Consider the following 15,731-nt stretch of genomic DNA (forward strand, 5'->3'; position numbering starts at 1 on the left):
CTCTTCAGGGCTGCAGCAGAGGCACAGGGCATGTCTGCTCAGAGCACATTGCCAGCACTGGTCCCGTGGCCCTGCCTCCTGCCAGGGGAGCTGGGGAATGTGGTGTTGGCTGCGGGAACCTAATGGACAGCAGCCATCCATGGTGCGGGGGTGAGGGACACACGGAGAGGCTGTAGAACTGGGAGATTTCAGACCAGTCCTTGGCCTACTCAAACCATTCATCTCCTTATTCACTCAATTTTTATTTCATTTGCTAATTTGTTGTTTTCTCCAAATGGCAATCACAGCTGTCCTGTTTAAATGAGACCCTGTTCTTCATCATGCTAATCTGGCTCGCTCTAAGCACATGATTTCAGTCGGGCTGCTATCAGGAGGAATACTCTCTGGCCTTTCCACCACGGTAGAACCCTTCTCCCTGTCCAGTTTCTCTAACTTCCTTTGTTCATATTGCTGCTCGTAGATGATATGTCCCTCAACCAGAGGGGATCAGCATTTATCATGCCAACTATATGCCAAACCCCATTCTAGATGCCACACACCGAACCCTGTTCTACATTCCTTCTCATATTCTCTGGTTTTAGCCTATCAAAATCCTTTGGGGTGGGTTCAGTGATCTAGTGTTCAAAAAGAAAAAAACAATCAAAGCTCTTCTGAGTCCCGAACAACATGTCTGGCAAGTGGCAGACCAAAGGTACATGCCCAGCTGAAACCGCCGACTCAAACTCCTTCTTTACAGCCTCAGGTATCTGATGGGGAACAGGAAGTACATGACTCAAGGGAAGGGGCCATGTGTATTTTTTTGGTTTTATTTGCTTATATTCAGATGGATTTAAAACAGCTTGGAGTGTTTGTGCTTCCCTTCTCCGGGGTCTCCAAGGACTACAGCGTGACTGGCGCTCTGTAAATGTTCTTAGTAAATGTCAGTTGTATTGGACTCGTAAGCAACAGTTATTTCTTAATTGGATTTAGAGTCAGTTTTACACTTGTAATTTTCCCTCATCATATCAGAACAGCGAAAGCCTTTTTCCTAATGGGAGCTGAGATTGTACAAACCATGCAGAGAGAGGCCTCTCAGATTTTAATGTGGCTGTCAAATGCTGATTTGAAAATTTAGAACTGAATGTCTATTTAAGTGATTCTGGTGACTTTCTAAACTAGGTGACCAAGAGCTCTGTGTGTGTGTGTGTGTGTGTGTGTGCGCGCGCGCGCACTTTGGAAGAATTTGGTGCCAAGTACTTGGATCTCAAGTAGCTATTAAGTGGGGATTTTTGCCTGTTTTCAGTAGCATTTTCCCCTTCGCAGCTTATACATATTGCTATTTATAAAACTCTGGGTGCTTTCAAGTTACTGGTGGGCATTAAGCAAGACTGTAACACTGCAAATCTGAGATCTTCCTTTTCACAGGATCTGCATAATTTAGATCTAATGATTGGAATTGCTTCAGCGGGCATTGCTGTGTACCGAAAATACATTTGCACAAGTTTCTATCCTTGGTAAGTGAAAACAGTTCTAATTATTGTCTGAATCACGCTTTAAAAATATGCTGAACAAAAGTAATTTTACACTTTTTTTTTTCCCTAAAAGAGGAGTAGAGATTTTCTCCCAAACTTTAACCTCAGACCTCAGAATTTGATCCAAATTTAGTAAACCTGGGAAATGTAGAGTTTGGTTTTCATTAGCATCCTCTCCCCCCAGTCATTCTGTAGTTTGGGGTACTCTGCGGAAACATGGTGGATAAATGGTATGAAGTGGGTCAGAGTTAAGAAAGCCTTCCCATCCCTCTGCATCTGCAGTACAATCCAAGACTCCCAGGGTTGCCTGGAATTGCAGGTAGTGCTGAACCCTGTATACACTATGAGCATTTCCTTGTACATACATATGTGTGATAAAGTTTAATTTATAAGTCAGGCACAGTAAGAGATTAACTGCAATTAATAATAGTAACATAGAACAATGGCATTAGTATGCTGTAGAAGCCAGGTGTGGTGGTGCACTCCCAGGTGTAATTCCAGCTTCTTGGGAGGTTGAGGTAGGAGGATCAAAACTTCAAGGACAGCCTGGGCAACTCAGCAAGATTCTATCTTAAAAATAAAAAGAGCTGGAGAGATACAGATCAGAGGTTCAGTCCTTAGTACTGTAAAGTAAACAAAAATCCAAAATACTGTAATAAAACTTGTGTGAAATGTGGTCTTCTTCTTTAAAAAGTCAACACAAATGTTGACATTTTCAGACCACAGTTGTCCATGGGTCACTGAAATCATGGGAAGCAACAGCCCAGAGAGGAGGGGCTGCATCAGGGTTGAACTGAATTTTGGAGAGAAGCTGGAGCCTGAGGTACCAGCTGACAGGATGCTTAGGGAAACACAGCAAAATAATATCATCTTTATAGATGACAGTGCAGTGGTGGTGTGCAGTGAGGGGGGCAGATTTGCCAGGGGAGTTGAGGGAGTGATGTCTGTAGTCCGCAGGAGGCGCAGAAGCAGAAATACAAGCAGGTAAAGAAGAGGGGCTGCGAGGAAGGAAATCAGGGACAAGATTGAGTGCCAGGTCTGAACCACGCTGAACTTGACCCTGGGGTCTAAATCTGCCTCTCTCCCCGCAGCAGAGCCTCACTAATTGGGACCTAAAGATGTTCATCATAGCATTATCTACAACAGAAAAAAACTATCCTATAAGTTTGTAAAATTAGAGGGATAATAATAATGACAGTCATCATTATTGGTATCAGCTGTGTTCAAGTCGTGCTGCTGTGTTCAAGTCGTGTTGCCGTGTACTTTATCTGTTATCTCTTTTAAACCTGGAGTAAGCACTGTTGTTATCCCCCGTTTCACAGAAGAGGAAACTGCAAAGAAGGGAGAACTTGTTTGGGATCAACTGCTGATGCCTGGTACAGTTGAAATTTACACCCAGATCACACTCCACGCTGAATGCTTGTGCCACCCCTAAAAATTGCATTTGTGGGAAAGTGCTTCAATAGGATATGTGTTTACAGACACCGGCTTCCAGTGTTACAGGGTATCTGTTTTTCAAAAGGAAAACATGTCAGTCCTATCCAATTTTCACAACAAAATCAGTATAACAGCTTACAGGATCTTTTCCCCCGTCTTCCTTTCCCTTTGACTTGTTATAAACCCCCCTTGGGAAGCAGGAGACTGAGTCTGGGCTTCCTAGCTGGGACGTGGCCTGGGCAGCTCTCCAGCCTGCCCAGGACCAGAACTGTGTGTGGTAGGCACATGGCTCACTTTCCCTCCAGGCGCTGGAGGCTTCCCCAAAAGCCACAGGGCAGAAGCCACTGGGTCCAGCTCTTCTGCAGCTGAACCTCTTAAAGCCCTACAGGCAAGGGCTTCATGGGACATAGGACTTGACACCCCGCCCGCTCCTGGGCTCACCTGCAGACCTGCCTCTAACTGCCTAACCTCTCAACCTCCAGGTGGGTCATGTTGAGGTCTGTCCCTGCCCATGATGCAAACCTCAAAGACAGGAGGCTAACCCCAAATGGTGGCCTCAGGGCAGTAAATAAGTACTGTAGGCGGACTTCAGGAATCCCCCTGAGCCCACATAGGTAAACACTAAACCGAATGGGCTTTGGCCGGGTGGAATAAATTTCCGAGGAAAGGTGCAGTATGCATTTGGTTTCAGAAATGTAAGAACATGCGGTAAGTCAAGGGGAGGTGGGTGGTCCAGTCTGGAGCACAGTGTGGATGGGGGGAGTGGTGGGAGAGAGGCCTGGCGGGGGAGGGCCTCTAGCCACAGGAGTGTGTACTCCATTCTTGGTGATGAGGTGCTGGACTTTCTCACTTGTAGTGTTGCCTTGACCATGACTGATAGTACACATTTGCAGTTCACACTTAGAGTGCACATATAGTTAGTTATCTGCATCAGTGTTTTATTTGGTACTGGTCGCCTTCAGAAGACTCTGCGTCTCCAGATGCTGCTGCCCACAGTCATGTTCCCTGTGTGCCCAGGGCTTGACATTGGACTTCAGACATCTAGACCCTTTGTACATTTTTTTTTTCTTCCCTTATGAATGAATGGAGGACAGTAGGAAACCACTGTAGGGACTTTATCCTGGAATAATACGGATTGTGTCTGCACTTCATCAGATTTGCTCTGGCAGAGAATGCTGTCAAGTACAGAAATTGGGGTGAGCAGGGGTCCCTGTATGTGAAGACAGGGGGGAGCTAGAGGCCCACAGATTCCCATGGGCAAAGCAAGGTAAGAATTTAGAAGCTCACAAGTTGGGTATCCTGACTCCTTTAAAACAGGAGTGCCTGTGTCTGCCCTTTAGCACAGGAGAGCAGCAAGGAGACCAGGGAGATGGCAGGCAGGGTATTCTCATGCAAGGACGAGTACCTCACAAGCGTTGAACCTAACAGCTCTGGTCCTTGCTAGTTAGCCTGCAAGCACCCCAGAAATTCACTTGTCAAACAAGTTCATCTGCACCACAGATCATGCATTATTTAATACTTAATATGTACTGTAGGCAGACCACATACTGCTGATGCAACTGGATAAATGTCACATGTATGGATTTTCAGTTTACCCCACCAGTCTCTCTGTTCTAGAATGCTCTACCTAGGTCTTCATATGATCCTAGAGATTGATAGAATCTTTATTCCCTGAAGTATTACTAAAGTAGTCTTTAGTGGGGAAATGGGCGTTCCTTGTGTGGATTACAGTAGTGTGAATGAAATTGATTTAAAAAATGAAATTCTTTAACCAGTTTTAATGAAAGGAACAAGCACTGAAGGCCTACTATATGTCAAGCATCATACTCAGGACTTGACATGCCTAATCACTTGAACCCTTACAAGACCACTTTGTGAGATAGTGTTACTGCTACCGTGCAGGAGCCTTCACATTGTAGGGCCCAAGAGCACGGGCTTTGGATTCAGGAAGGTGCTAGGTACAGATCCTGGCTCCCAGCATTCCTGACCAAGTGATCTTGAGCACCTCTGCAATGTCTCCAAGCCTCAGTTTCCTCATCTGAAAACTGGGTACAGTATAACAGTATGCACTTTTCAGGTTTGTTGCAAGACTAAATGGAGGGGATATTTGTAAAGTTCTTCACACTGGCCTGGTATATAAAAATATATCCTGCTAATGACGTCTTTAATTCTGTATGTGCGTGTGATAGAGAGGCTGCTTGACACGTGGCCGTTAAGTAATGGAGCTGGGATGCTGACCCAGGCCTGTCTGCTGCTGCTCTGCACTGCCCTCAGCTGTCTTCCCCACGTGTCCACCAGCTCTGCAGGGCTGTAGTGTCACAAAAGAAGCTCACAGCACTGAGAGCGCATGGCCCATCCGTGCTTGTTATTTGAAAGCTACATCACAGTCGAGCGGCTTCGTGCGAGACCCAGCTCAGTCGGCTCCTGGTGTCTGGTGGAGGTGATGAGCGGCCGCTGCTCATGGTGAAGTGCTCTCCAGGAAGCCGGGAGCCCCCCGCGTCAGGACCGTGGACTAGAGGACACATTTGAAGGGGGTCAGCTACCACTGGCTGATCCCCGATGTGTGTGTTATTTTGCATTTTGTTTAGTTTTTGGTTTTTGTGTTCTGTTTGACTTTCTGCAGGGTGAACATTCTCAAAATTTCTTTCAAAAGGAAAAAGTTCTTTATACATCAGCGACAAAAACAGGTGAGTTGTGTCTGCACTGCTTTGTTTTCCTGTGTTTTGAAGTTACCTCAGCCCTTAGTTCTTCAGGGGTAGGAGGCAGATGGCCACCTATGTAACAGGGACAAAAGAGCACGGTGGCACTGGGTCTGGAGGGTCCAGCAGTGCTCTCCGTCGGCGTCTGCTTCTCTGGTTGGAGAATGTACTTGCTCTGAAGTCAGAGGTGGTGGGTTCAGGTTGCACCTCTTTCCCTCACCAGCTGGGCAGGGCTGTAACCTCCCCAGCCTGAAATAAATAAATAAAGTCCTCTTCTCAGGGACGGGGAGGATGAAATGAAAGGGCATGGTCAGCGCAGCCACCAGAGCCCATGCAGAGTTGCAGGAAACGTCTGCAGGGCCACTTCCTTCCCTTGGTGTGTTTAGAGCTTGGTGGCTTGTGTCCGCGTCTTCCGGAGGAGGCTGATAAAACCCTAGATAACTGTTTGCTTTGCCACAGGGAGAAGCAGGTTTAGAGGTGAGGAAGCTGAGGCTCCCACTGCCAGGGTTGGGGGTGCTGGAATTGGAACAGATCGTTAGGAGTCTGAGATGCCTGCACTTCCCACACCATACAGTCTTGTTGTGATTCATACATGCCACCTGCTGTCATTATGTCCATTTCCCAATTTTTCAAAGATAATATGTCCTTAAAATGGCCCCACATAGCAAAGAACCCTTAGAAAGGAGGGAGCATTTGGGCTCAGAGCAAATGAGGGCAAGAATCTGGGCCAGCTGACCCCCCAGCACGACTCTAAAATGCACAAGAAACTAGAAAACCTGAACCCACGCAGAATGAAGGCAGAGCCAGGGATTAAAATGCTTATCATGTCGCCATACTGGGCTTCTCTCTGTGCTCTGTGGGGAGCAGTGGAGAAATCGCCAGGTTATGAAGTTGCTGTTGTCTGGTAGGGCAAAGGGTATTTCTTCAGAACAGAGATGTTCACAGTGCTAAATTTTAAAAGGAGCATGTTGGATGGTGGCCCCAAATAGATCCAACCTCGAAATGTAAGGAGACTTGAAACAAGTGTTGCTGAAGGCCTTCCGACAAGGAATGGGTTGTGGCCTTTACCACTGCATTCACAACGAGGGTGAACAGTCCTGCTCTGGAACATTCCGTGACACTGTCCCTTGCATCTTTCCTGGTTGCCCCCATAGTGGCTAAAGCACACCCAAGGCCTTCATCTATGCAGATGAAATCTCTTGTTTTTCCTCCCAGACTGAATCCAGGGAACATATCGTGGCCTTCAACATGCTAAATTACCGGTCTTGCAAAAACTTGTGGAAATCCTGTGTCGAGCACCATACGTTCTTTCAGGCAAAGAAGTTACTACCTCAGGAAAAGAATGTTCTGCCTCAGTACTGGACTCTGGGCTCCAGGAACCCCAAAAAGTGAGTATGTTTTTTTTTTAGGGGCAGTGTCCACACTAGAAGGCTAGTCACCACTGGGTAGTCGATGTCCTTGGGCCGAGGAGGGAATGCTGTGACCTTGAGCCTAGGCACTGATCCTGAACCCTGGCTGAAGAGTTCCTGGGGGTGGCAGTGTCCCTGCACACGCCCAGGTGTGTCATATTCTCAGCGTTTGTTTCTGGTCCCTCATCAGCTCTGCTGTCCTCAGAGCTCCCAAGCAACCCGGGGTGCAGCTGCCCCTGCACCCTGTCTAGTAAAAGGGCTCCCAGGGTCATCCTGGTGCAGCATGTTGGACATTCCCACTGAGGCCACTCAGCAGCCTCTCCACAGAACATTAATCCCTTCAGGTGCTTCATGAAGATGAATGAACAGAAGAAAAGGTTTCCAGAGTCAGGTGACCTTGGAATATATTTCATAACTATTACAAAATATTAGTAATTACAGTTGACAGTTACCTAGCGTTTACTTTATGCCAGGCACACATTTAATTATATTTTATTCTGACAGCTGTCCTATGAGATAGGTATTATTATCCATGGGAATCATATTCAGAATATTTAATGAGTAGTAAAGTAAGGGAGATCTATGTATGATTCATCTGTATATTTAAAATTTTAAATTTAGATTAAAACGTATTTAGTCTCTAAAAATAACCATGCAGTTTTTTGTTTTATTTCTTTGTTCCAAGTATAAGAGGCAGCAGAAATTGTTTACTAAGTTATTCTTAGAATTTCTAAATCATTCGTTGGTTCTCTGAGTTTCTGTGATTTGTTATGTGGTTGTTCCTAAATGAGGCTCACGTCAGATTCGTTACGTGGTATGGAACTGCATCAGGTGTTTTAGGACTTTCCCCTTGTCTGAAGTCATTGGGAACAGACTCAGAAAGTGGCAGATTTAGTATCAGGGATGCCACTCATTACCAAATGCTCTCTCTCGGCTTCCCATGATCCAAGAGCACATATAAAGTTCTTAGCTCCTACAGTACTGTCTAGTATTTTACTCACTCAGTAGCTATTCCTGAATAAGTCTTGAGAATAATTTATTGGTGGTGCTTCTAGGAGTCAAGCCAGTGCACACTTAGCATGCCACATGGAAGCCCAAGCCTAACTTCCTGCATGGCTCCTCTGGCCAGCAGGGTCCCTGGGGTGAGAGCTGCACCCAGGCCAGCACAGAAGCTGGGCATCAGAGGCAACCCCACTGTCCGCAGGGTGCTCACCTGCTGCTGCTGTCTGGCAGCCAGGTCTGGAAACCCCTGCAGCTGCATGACTCTGGGCCCCGCACTGGGCACTCACTGGGTCCTGCCGTCATCGCTAGAGCTTCCACCGAGGAAGTAACTCTGAGCCCCAGGGCCCAATATCATTTAGGAGCAGCTCCCAGGAACCCAGCTGGCACAGCAGCAACACTTGGTGGCCCTTGATTCTGTAAGACAAAATAGTTTCTTGAGTGTGCCCAGAAGCCCAGTGACATTAAGCTCCGAGAAGGTTTCAGTGAGGTGCTGTGACAGTACAGATCTGCAAATGAAGGCATCTGATCAAGAAGTGGAAAATCAGCTCTCGTGACCAGGTTACTTAGTATAAGAAGATACTGGAGAGTGAAAGCATGTGGTGTGACCACCAGTGACCCTCCTTTGGAATAGCAGCCGTGCAGGTGATCTTGCTCTGTAGGAAGGTCACTGAGATGGTTTTAGTTTGGGACTGTGTGAATGTGTGACCTCTGAAAACTGTTGTGACATTATTTATGAGTTAATTAGAATAAAGCAATTTTATTCAGTCAGAATGTACTGGTACATAGTATTGACTTAGGTGGGACCTGGCCGTCCAGGCCAGATGCGAGGTGTCATCGTGAGGGCCTAGACAGCATAAGTCCCAGGGCTGAGCAGCCAGGTTTAAATCCTCCCTGGACCACTTGGATTTTAGTTTGGTGCTTCAGTTTCTTCCTCTACAAAACGTACTCCTCAGCCAGGGGGCTGGGTTCTGGTGATGTACTGTTATGTAATAAACTGTGTCTATTTCGGTGGCTTTAAGCAACCATTCTATTGTATTTTAAGATGTTGTGGGGTAGGAATTCAAGGATCTTAGACAGAGGACTGTTCTGCTCCATGTGGTATACACAAGAATGTCATAGCTGGTGGCTGGACTTGTCTGGAGGGTCCAAGACAGTTTCTCTCCAAGGCTTGGTGTCTTTTGAACTGCTTGCTCAACCCATGCCTGGTGTGTGGTGGAATGACCCACCCAGTCCCCTCAGCCTCTTCAGGTAGACTCTACAGTTGGGCAGTTGAATTTCTTCTTTGGAGGCTCAAAGCTCCAAGAGCCAAAGGCAGAACCAGCCAGTCCTCCCAAGGCTGAGGCCTGGAACTGGCAAGTGCCTTTGTCAATTAAAGCTGTCTCGGGCAGCACAGGGCAAAGAGTCAAAGAACTACCAGCCATCTTTAGTCACCAAGGGGTCCCTCGGGGCCTGGGGGTTGGTGAGCTGGGGCGCGAGTCAGCACTCCTTCACCCCAGGACCAGCTTCAGCATGCTGTGCCTTCAGCTCTCTTCACCTCCGTCTACTTCACAGATGGGGAAACCGAGGCTTAGAAAGGTGACGTGGTTGCCCACGCCTAGACATAAATCTGCACATTTGCATCCTGGAATTTTCCAAGCTTACGGGACAACGGAACATTCGTGACACGGGCTTTGGGGATTTGATACGTTAATCTTGGGACTCGAGCAGCTAGCTCCCCTTGTTTTAATGGTCACGTGGTTTCTGATGTAGATCAACCTCAGAGGGAAGGTTCTCCTCGTGATGTCCCCGTGAGCATTTCCATCAGGGCAACTGGCCTTTATTATTGTAAATTAATATGTGACATTCTAAGGGGAGTTTTTGGTTTTGTCTGTCTTTGTTTTTATTGATGGGTTGGTTTTAGGCCACAAGGAAATATGTGGAATATTTTCCTAAGACATTAGAACTTAGTTGAACGTTTACAATACCAGAACCAAAAGTGTTAGCCTTTAATGAACTTCAGGCTATTCTCTCAAATAATTCTTTCTCCAAGATTTAAATTCTCTAAGTATAACTAAGATTCAGATGTAACCTTCAAAAAACACGGGTGAAATTGTACTTTCTAAGTATATCCTTAGGTTCTCTGTCAGTTATCAGTGATTTACAGGGACAGCTTCTGCCAGCCAGGGTGACAAAGAGCATCCGGAGGGATGGTTAATATTTTCACTCCTGCCAATGTGAGTAAAGTGAGAATCCCTCGAAGTTACTTGAACTGTGTTTCTGCGAGCTATCCTGGCATTCCTTCTAATCTGGTAAGGTTTGGTTATATCCTGGAAGCAACCAGGTAGCTTAAAGTAGTAGAAACATGAACACATTTTTACCAAAAGAAATACCATAAGGAAAAGCCAGGGTGGAAAGGACCCTCCTAAGGACAGTTTCTCCAGCTCTGCTCCCGAGAACCTGGTTGGTGTCACCTAGGGTTGAGCAGCCGTCCGTCTGGGCAGGAGTGTGGGGAGACTCTGATTCTCATCACGAGTGCTGTGCTTTCTTTTCCTGCTGGCAGTGTCAGTGGGGAAAGTGAACCTGTGTCTGATTTTTCAGGTCTGTAAATAGCCAATATTGCAAAAAGGTGATTGGAGGAATGGTGTGGAACCCTGCCATGCGGAGGTCCTTATCAGTGGAGCATCTAGAAACCAAGAGCCTGCCTTCCCGGTCCCCTCCTATCACCCCCAACTGGTATGTCCTCCTTTGTGCCACCCACCAACAGACACGCGCTCTCTCTCTGCCTATAAATTCCTAAACACAGATGGCCTGCAGTCAGAGTCTCTGTGTGCATTTTAGGCTGTTGTAGAGATAACTGTTTTCCTGAAGTCTACAAGCCTAGCTAAACATTTCCATAGTATATAATGTTGAAATGTTCTTTAAAATTTTTTTAAATGTTTAAATTAACATTAACTGCACATCTTATGGGGTACAGTGTGATGTTCTGGCCCAGGTGTACAGTGTGTAATGACCAGATCAGGGTAATTGATATATCCATCACCTCAAATACTTATCACTTCTTTGAGTTGGGAACATTCAAAATCCTCTCTCCTACTCACCTTGCAGTATACAGTTGCTGTCAACCACAGTTACCCTACCATACTAGAACATTAGGAGTTATTCCTCCTATTCAACTGTGTTTTTTTTAAAAAACACATTCAGTCTTAATAAATTTGGAAGCTGTCACCTGCGGAAACGCCTTCTTAGAGTTGTGGTGTGCGTTAGCATATTAAATGCTCTGAGAAGTCCTGTGGTGAAGAAGCACAAGTAACTTTATTTAGCCTTACATTTCCTGTTAATATCACACAAAATAAACTTTGGAAATAGTCGATAAAAATATGTGATGTAAGTGAAGTGAGGCTGTGTGACCCTCAGCAACAGCAGCAAACACCCTTGGTGGGGGGCTGCTAACTTTTAAGGGTGCAGCAGCTAAAAAGGAGGGAGATGTGAGCGGGTGGGGGTGTGGCTGGTGGAAGGGCCCTTGCCAACGTGCACAGGGCTCTGGGTTCCATCCCTAGCTCTGGAGCGAAGGGGTAAAAAGGAAGGACGTGGCCATTTGGGTTTGCAGCTGGAAGACCCAAATGCAGAGCTTAGCTCTTCTGCTAATTAAGTTCATTTTTTTACCTCTCTGACCTCAGTTTTCCTTCTATGTAAGGGTCATGAAAATTACCACAAATAGTCATTTTATATTCATATAAGCAATTTTCTTAAGTTTGCTGTATATGACTTTATTTTAAAAGAGCCAGGTAGAATTTTTCTGTTACTGTTATATTATTATAATGACCCCAAAGATACCAGCCCATTTTTGTGCCTGTCTGCAGAGAGGCCAGGAATCAGCAAGACGGGAAGCAGGCAGGGAAGTCTTGCCCCAGCTCCACTTGGAATTAACAGTGTGGCTTTAAGACAGGAGAGCCTGTGAGTCCCTGAGCCAGGATCTCCGAGGACAAAGGGAAACTGGGACAGAGCCAGGGAGATAGGCTGTCTGCAGGGCCTGCTGGAAAGGACCCTCTGCCGGGCACCAGATGCCCTGAGCAGAGTGAAGATAATTTTCAGTATCAGAAATCATGATCTGATGGATAGACTTGCTTCTTGGTTTCCAGGATTTAAAATGTTTTGATCTTCCAGGATCCTAAAGGGATACATTTATGCTCTATAAAGTAGCAGCTTCCTTTATCTGGAACTCTGTCTGGCAGCAGCGCCAGGAACCAGAGAGCCCTGGGTGGGATCCAGAACAGCCGGGCTGGATATTGCCACCCTCGTGCCCTAGAGCTCTTGATGCTAATTATAGGCCCTCTCCTAAGAGAATCACAGGACACAGCACTATTGATTATCTGGACTTGGGGAGATTGCAAGTCCCATGGGGTCCAGACAGTCCCAAGGAGAAATAGCTAACAGAGAGAGGGAAGATGGAAACACTGTGAGGGAAGAGAGCATGCCCAGGATGACCTACCGCAGGTGCCCAGGTGCTGACCCAGCATTCTGAGAAAGTGTCTTCAGTTGGCTCATTCTTAGGAGCCGTACGTAAGTGCAGGGAAGGCCCTCAGGTACAGGGGACTTGCCCAAGGTCACTTGGTTACTGCTGCAAGAGCAAGGCAACACTTGGACGTCCATCTCCCCACATGTGGCTAATAAGGAATGTAGTTTGAAAAGCAAACATTCCCTTCTGGGATCAAGTGAAATTCACACAAAAGGATGTATGTAAAGGAAATAAGGTTTGCGTTTTGCCAAGAAATTCACTTTGGCTCCTAAACTTTTTATTTACGTTGTTCAAATTGGTGAGAAAAATTTTGATTGGCACCTAGTATGACGTCTTGACACTAGGTCAACAGGAATAAGCTACCTGGCTCTGACTTGGTAGCAGCATCAGCCCAGGCCTCCTTAGCAAGGCCAGCACACGATCCCCATCATTATGCCTGGCCAAATTCTCTGTGTCGAATTTGTTTTCAGCGCTTTGAACTTAACCTCTCCCCACCCAGGCGAAGTCCTCGGCTCCGGCACGAAATCAGGAAGCCCCGCCACTCCTCTGCTGATAACTTGGTGAATGAGATGACGTACATTACGGAAACTGAAGACGTGTTTTACACCTACAAGGGCTCCCTGTCCCCCAAAGACAGCGATTCCGAAGTTTCTCAGAACCGCAGCCCACACCGAGAGTAAGAACCTGTGGCCTTTCCTCTTTCTGTATCTGCTTCTTGGCTGTCTATTGAGGAATTTGCTCAGGTCCAAGTGGCCTTTAGAGCTGGTGCCCACAGCCAGCTCCCGAGGCTGCTCTCTGCCAGGATGAGAACACAAATCAGAGCGGCCGGTCTACACAGGGAGGCAACCTCTGGGCCCGGGTGCGGTGCTCACACTGCTTTTCGTCTGTGACCGAGACCTACTCTCCATGTACCCATCAGTCTCTCGCAGCCCCCTCTAGTTCATGAGCAAAGCTCATTTTAAATTGTTCATGTTGCGGGGGAAGACTCCAGGGCTGTATGAACTACAGCTTCTTTAGACTATTTGAGCTTCGCTGTGATTGCGAATCACTGGGAAAGTGCTGAAAGCCTTCTTAGAACAAGAGTACGCCCTGAGGGATTTTGTTTTCTTTTCATGTTTAATAGTAAGAAGGAAAAAACATGCTAGATAGAACATCCCTGATTGTCAAATTTTGTCAAGGACAGTTTGTTCTAAATCCCTCTATTTCCCACTCTTTTTTTTTTTTTTTTTTTTTTTAATATTTATTTTTTAGTTCTCGGCGGACACAACATCTTTGTTTGTATGTGGTGCTGAGGATCGAACCCGGGCCGCGCGCATGCCAGGCGAGCGCGCTACCGCTTGAGCCACATCCCCAGCCCTCCCACTCTTTTTTAATGTGACAAATTCCCTTCATTGATAAGGCCAGGAAACGTATGTCTCTTCTACAAGACTGGCTTGAATTCTTTGTTATTCAGTAACATGTGGCTAACCCTTAGTTCCCTTTTTGCCTTGCTTACCAGGAAGCTCAGAGCTATGTGTTATGCTCACTTGCATTCACTTCCCTTAGCCCAGGTTTTTGATGGAGCCCCTTCTCTTCCTTCCTTACCTTTCTTATACAATTCTATCTATCTGTACATTTTTAGGGTAAGCTCTCTTAAGTCATTTTCTGTTTGTTAATATTTTTTTGTTGTAGGTGGGCACAATAACTTTATTTTTATGTGGTGTTGATGATCAAACCCAGGGCCTCACACATACTAGACAAGTGCTCTACCACTGAGCAACCACCTCAGCCCTCTTAAGTCATTTTTGAAGTAGACAAGACAGAGGTCATAAATTAAATGACTTTTTAGGTTAAAGTATGACAGGAAAGAATGCACTGGTAGGAAATGAACTTTAGTCTTTAGGTGTCCATTCTCTTAAGCCCCAGCCTATGACCAAAATACAGAAAGGCGGTGCCTGCCCCTCACAGCAGAGGGTTAGCAAGCGGGCTCCGTGTTAATCTGTCCATGCTTGTCGCTGAAGCTGGAGGCTTAGGGCACTAGGCACATCCTGATGGCGCCTAGGCACTCGCAGGTGAACTGCAGATCTCCTCCCCACTCCCGTGCGGGGATGCTGCCTCTCCTCTACCCCACCCACAGCAAACATGGTCTGGTCTTCCACTTACCTTCATTCTTAACGCCTCTGGATAAATAATCCTTATGGTCATTATTTCCTTGTGACCTGAGCTTGATGGTGCTTTTCTTAAAATGATTGTGGAAGCCACAGAGAATGGGTATGAGTTCCTTTGGTGACCCTTGTGGCTTTGCAAACCACAAGCAAACCTAGAAGTTCAGGCAGGAGGACAGGTGTGCGTGACCAGAGCCAGTTTGACTCTTCTGCTGCTTGGCTGAAGGAGAAGCGGGTGTAGGGAACTGCCTGAGGGCTCCCGGGAACCCATGTGCCCTCCCCGCGTCAGAGCTTCCTGCTGTGGTTTGCAGCCCCAATGGGGGATCATAGAGCACCCTGACCTTCACTGCCCACTGGGGTAGCCACCAGCTGTGGACATTCAAGATAAAATGTCAGCATTCAGTGCCTCTGTCACAGAGGCCACGTTTTAAATGCTCTGTCAAGCCTCGTGTAGGTAGTGGCTCTCATGTGGGACGGCACATATGTAGCCCACTCCAATTGTCACAGGAAGTGCCATTGATCATACTCTAGACTGAAACTTTTTTCTATTATTCACTGAATGTGGAGTGAACTCCCAGAATGTCTCCAAGTGGAAAAGGCACTTCTCAAACACAAGTGACCTTTAAGTTGGGGACTAGCTGCTGGCTTGCCATTGGAGCTCTTCCTACCTCTCACCTGGCTGCTTGGCTATGGAACCGGGGTGGCCTCTCGGGGCCTTATGGCCCAGCTCCCTCTGTCACTTCACTGTGTGGGGTGGGCCTGTGCAGGAGAGATGCCACTCTTCTTCATAAAAGTGGCTTGTGGCTGCTCCAAGGTCCTGGGTCCCGCAGCACACTACGCATCCTCTGCTGACCATGGAGGGGGAAATGTGGAATCACATCAGACAGAGCTTTGCCTTCAGGCACCAGCTGGGCTGTGGCTCCTTATCAGCCTCCATGGTCACACTATGGGGCTCTGCTGCTTTGGAGAACTGTCGCAGGGTTCAGGGAAGCCCAGACGGCTGCATGTCCTACGTCAGATTTTCCCACTGGTCT

The 15,731-nt window shown here is 46.8% G+C and overlaps 1 protein-coding gene across 2 annotated transcripts in view; it reads left to right on the plus strand.

Annotated features, from left to right (window-relative positions):
• The window catches only part of Ptpn3 (protein tyrosine phosphatase non-receptor type 3), a 65,973-nt gene that overhangs the window by 11,781 nt on the left and 38,461 nt on the right, over nt 1-15,731 (plus strand). For both annotated transcript variants that reach the window (XM_015492212.2, XM_048783233.1), the window contains 5 exons: nt 1,405-1,493; nt 5,572-5,635; nt 6,863-7,035; nt 10,636-10,770; nt 13,053-13,229. In XM_015492212.2, the coding sequence (XP_015347698.1) occupies nt 1,405-1,493; nt 5,572-5,635; nt 6,863-7,035; nt 10,636-10,770; nt 13,053-13,229 (638 nt within the window). The remainder of the gene's footprint in view (nt 1-1,404; nt 1,494-5,571; nt 5,636-6,862; nt 7,036-10,635; nt 10,771-13,052; nt 13,230-15,731) is intronic.

Source organism: Marmota marmota, unplaced genomic scaffold (genome assembly GCF_001458135.2).
Source record: "Marmota marmota marmota unplaced genomic scaffold, marMar, whole genome shotgun sequence".
In the NCBI taxonomy this organism is placed as follows: domain Eukaryota; kingdom Metazoa; phylum Chordata; class Mammalia; order Rodentia; family Sciuridae; genus Marmota; species Marmota marmota.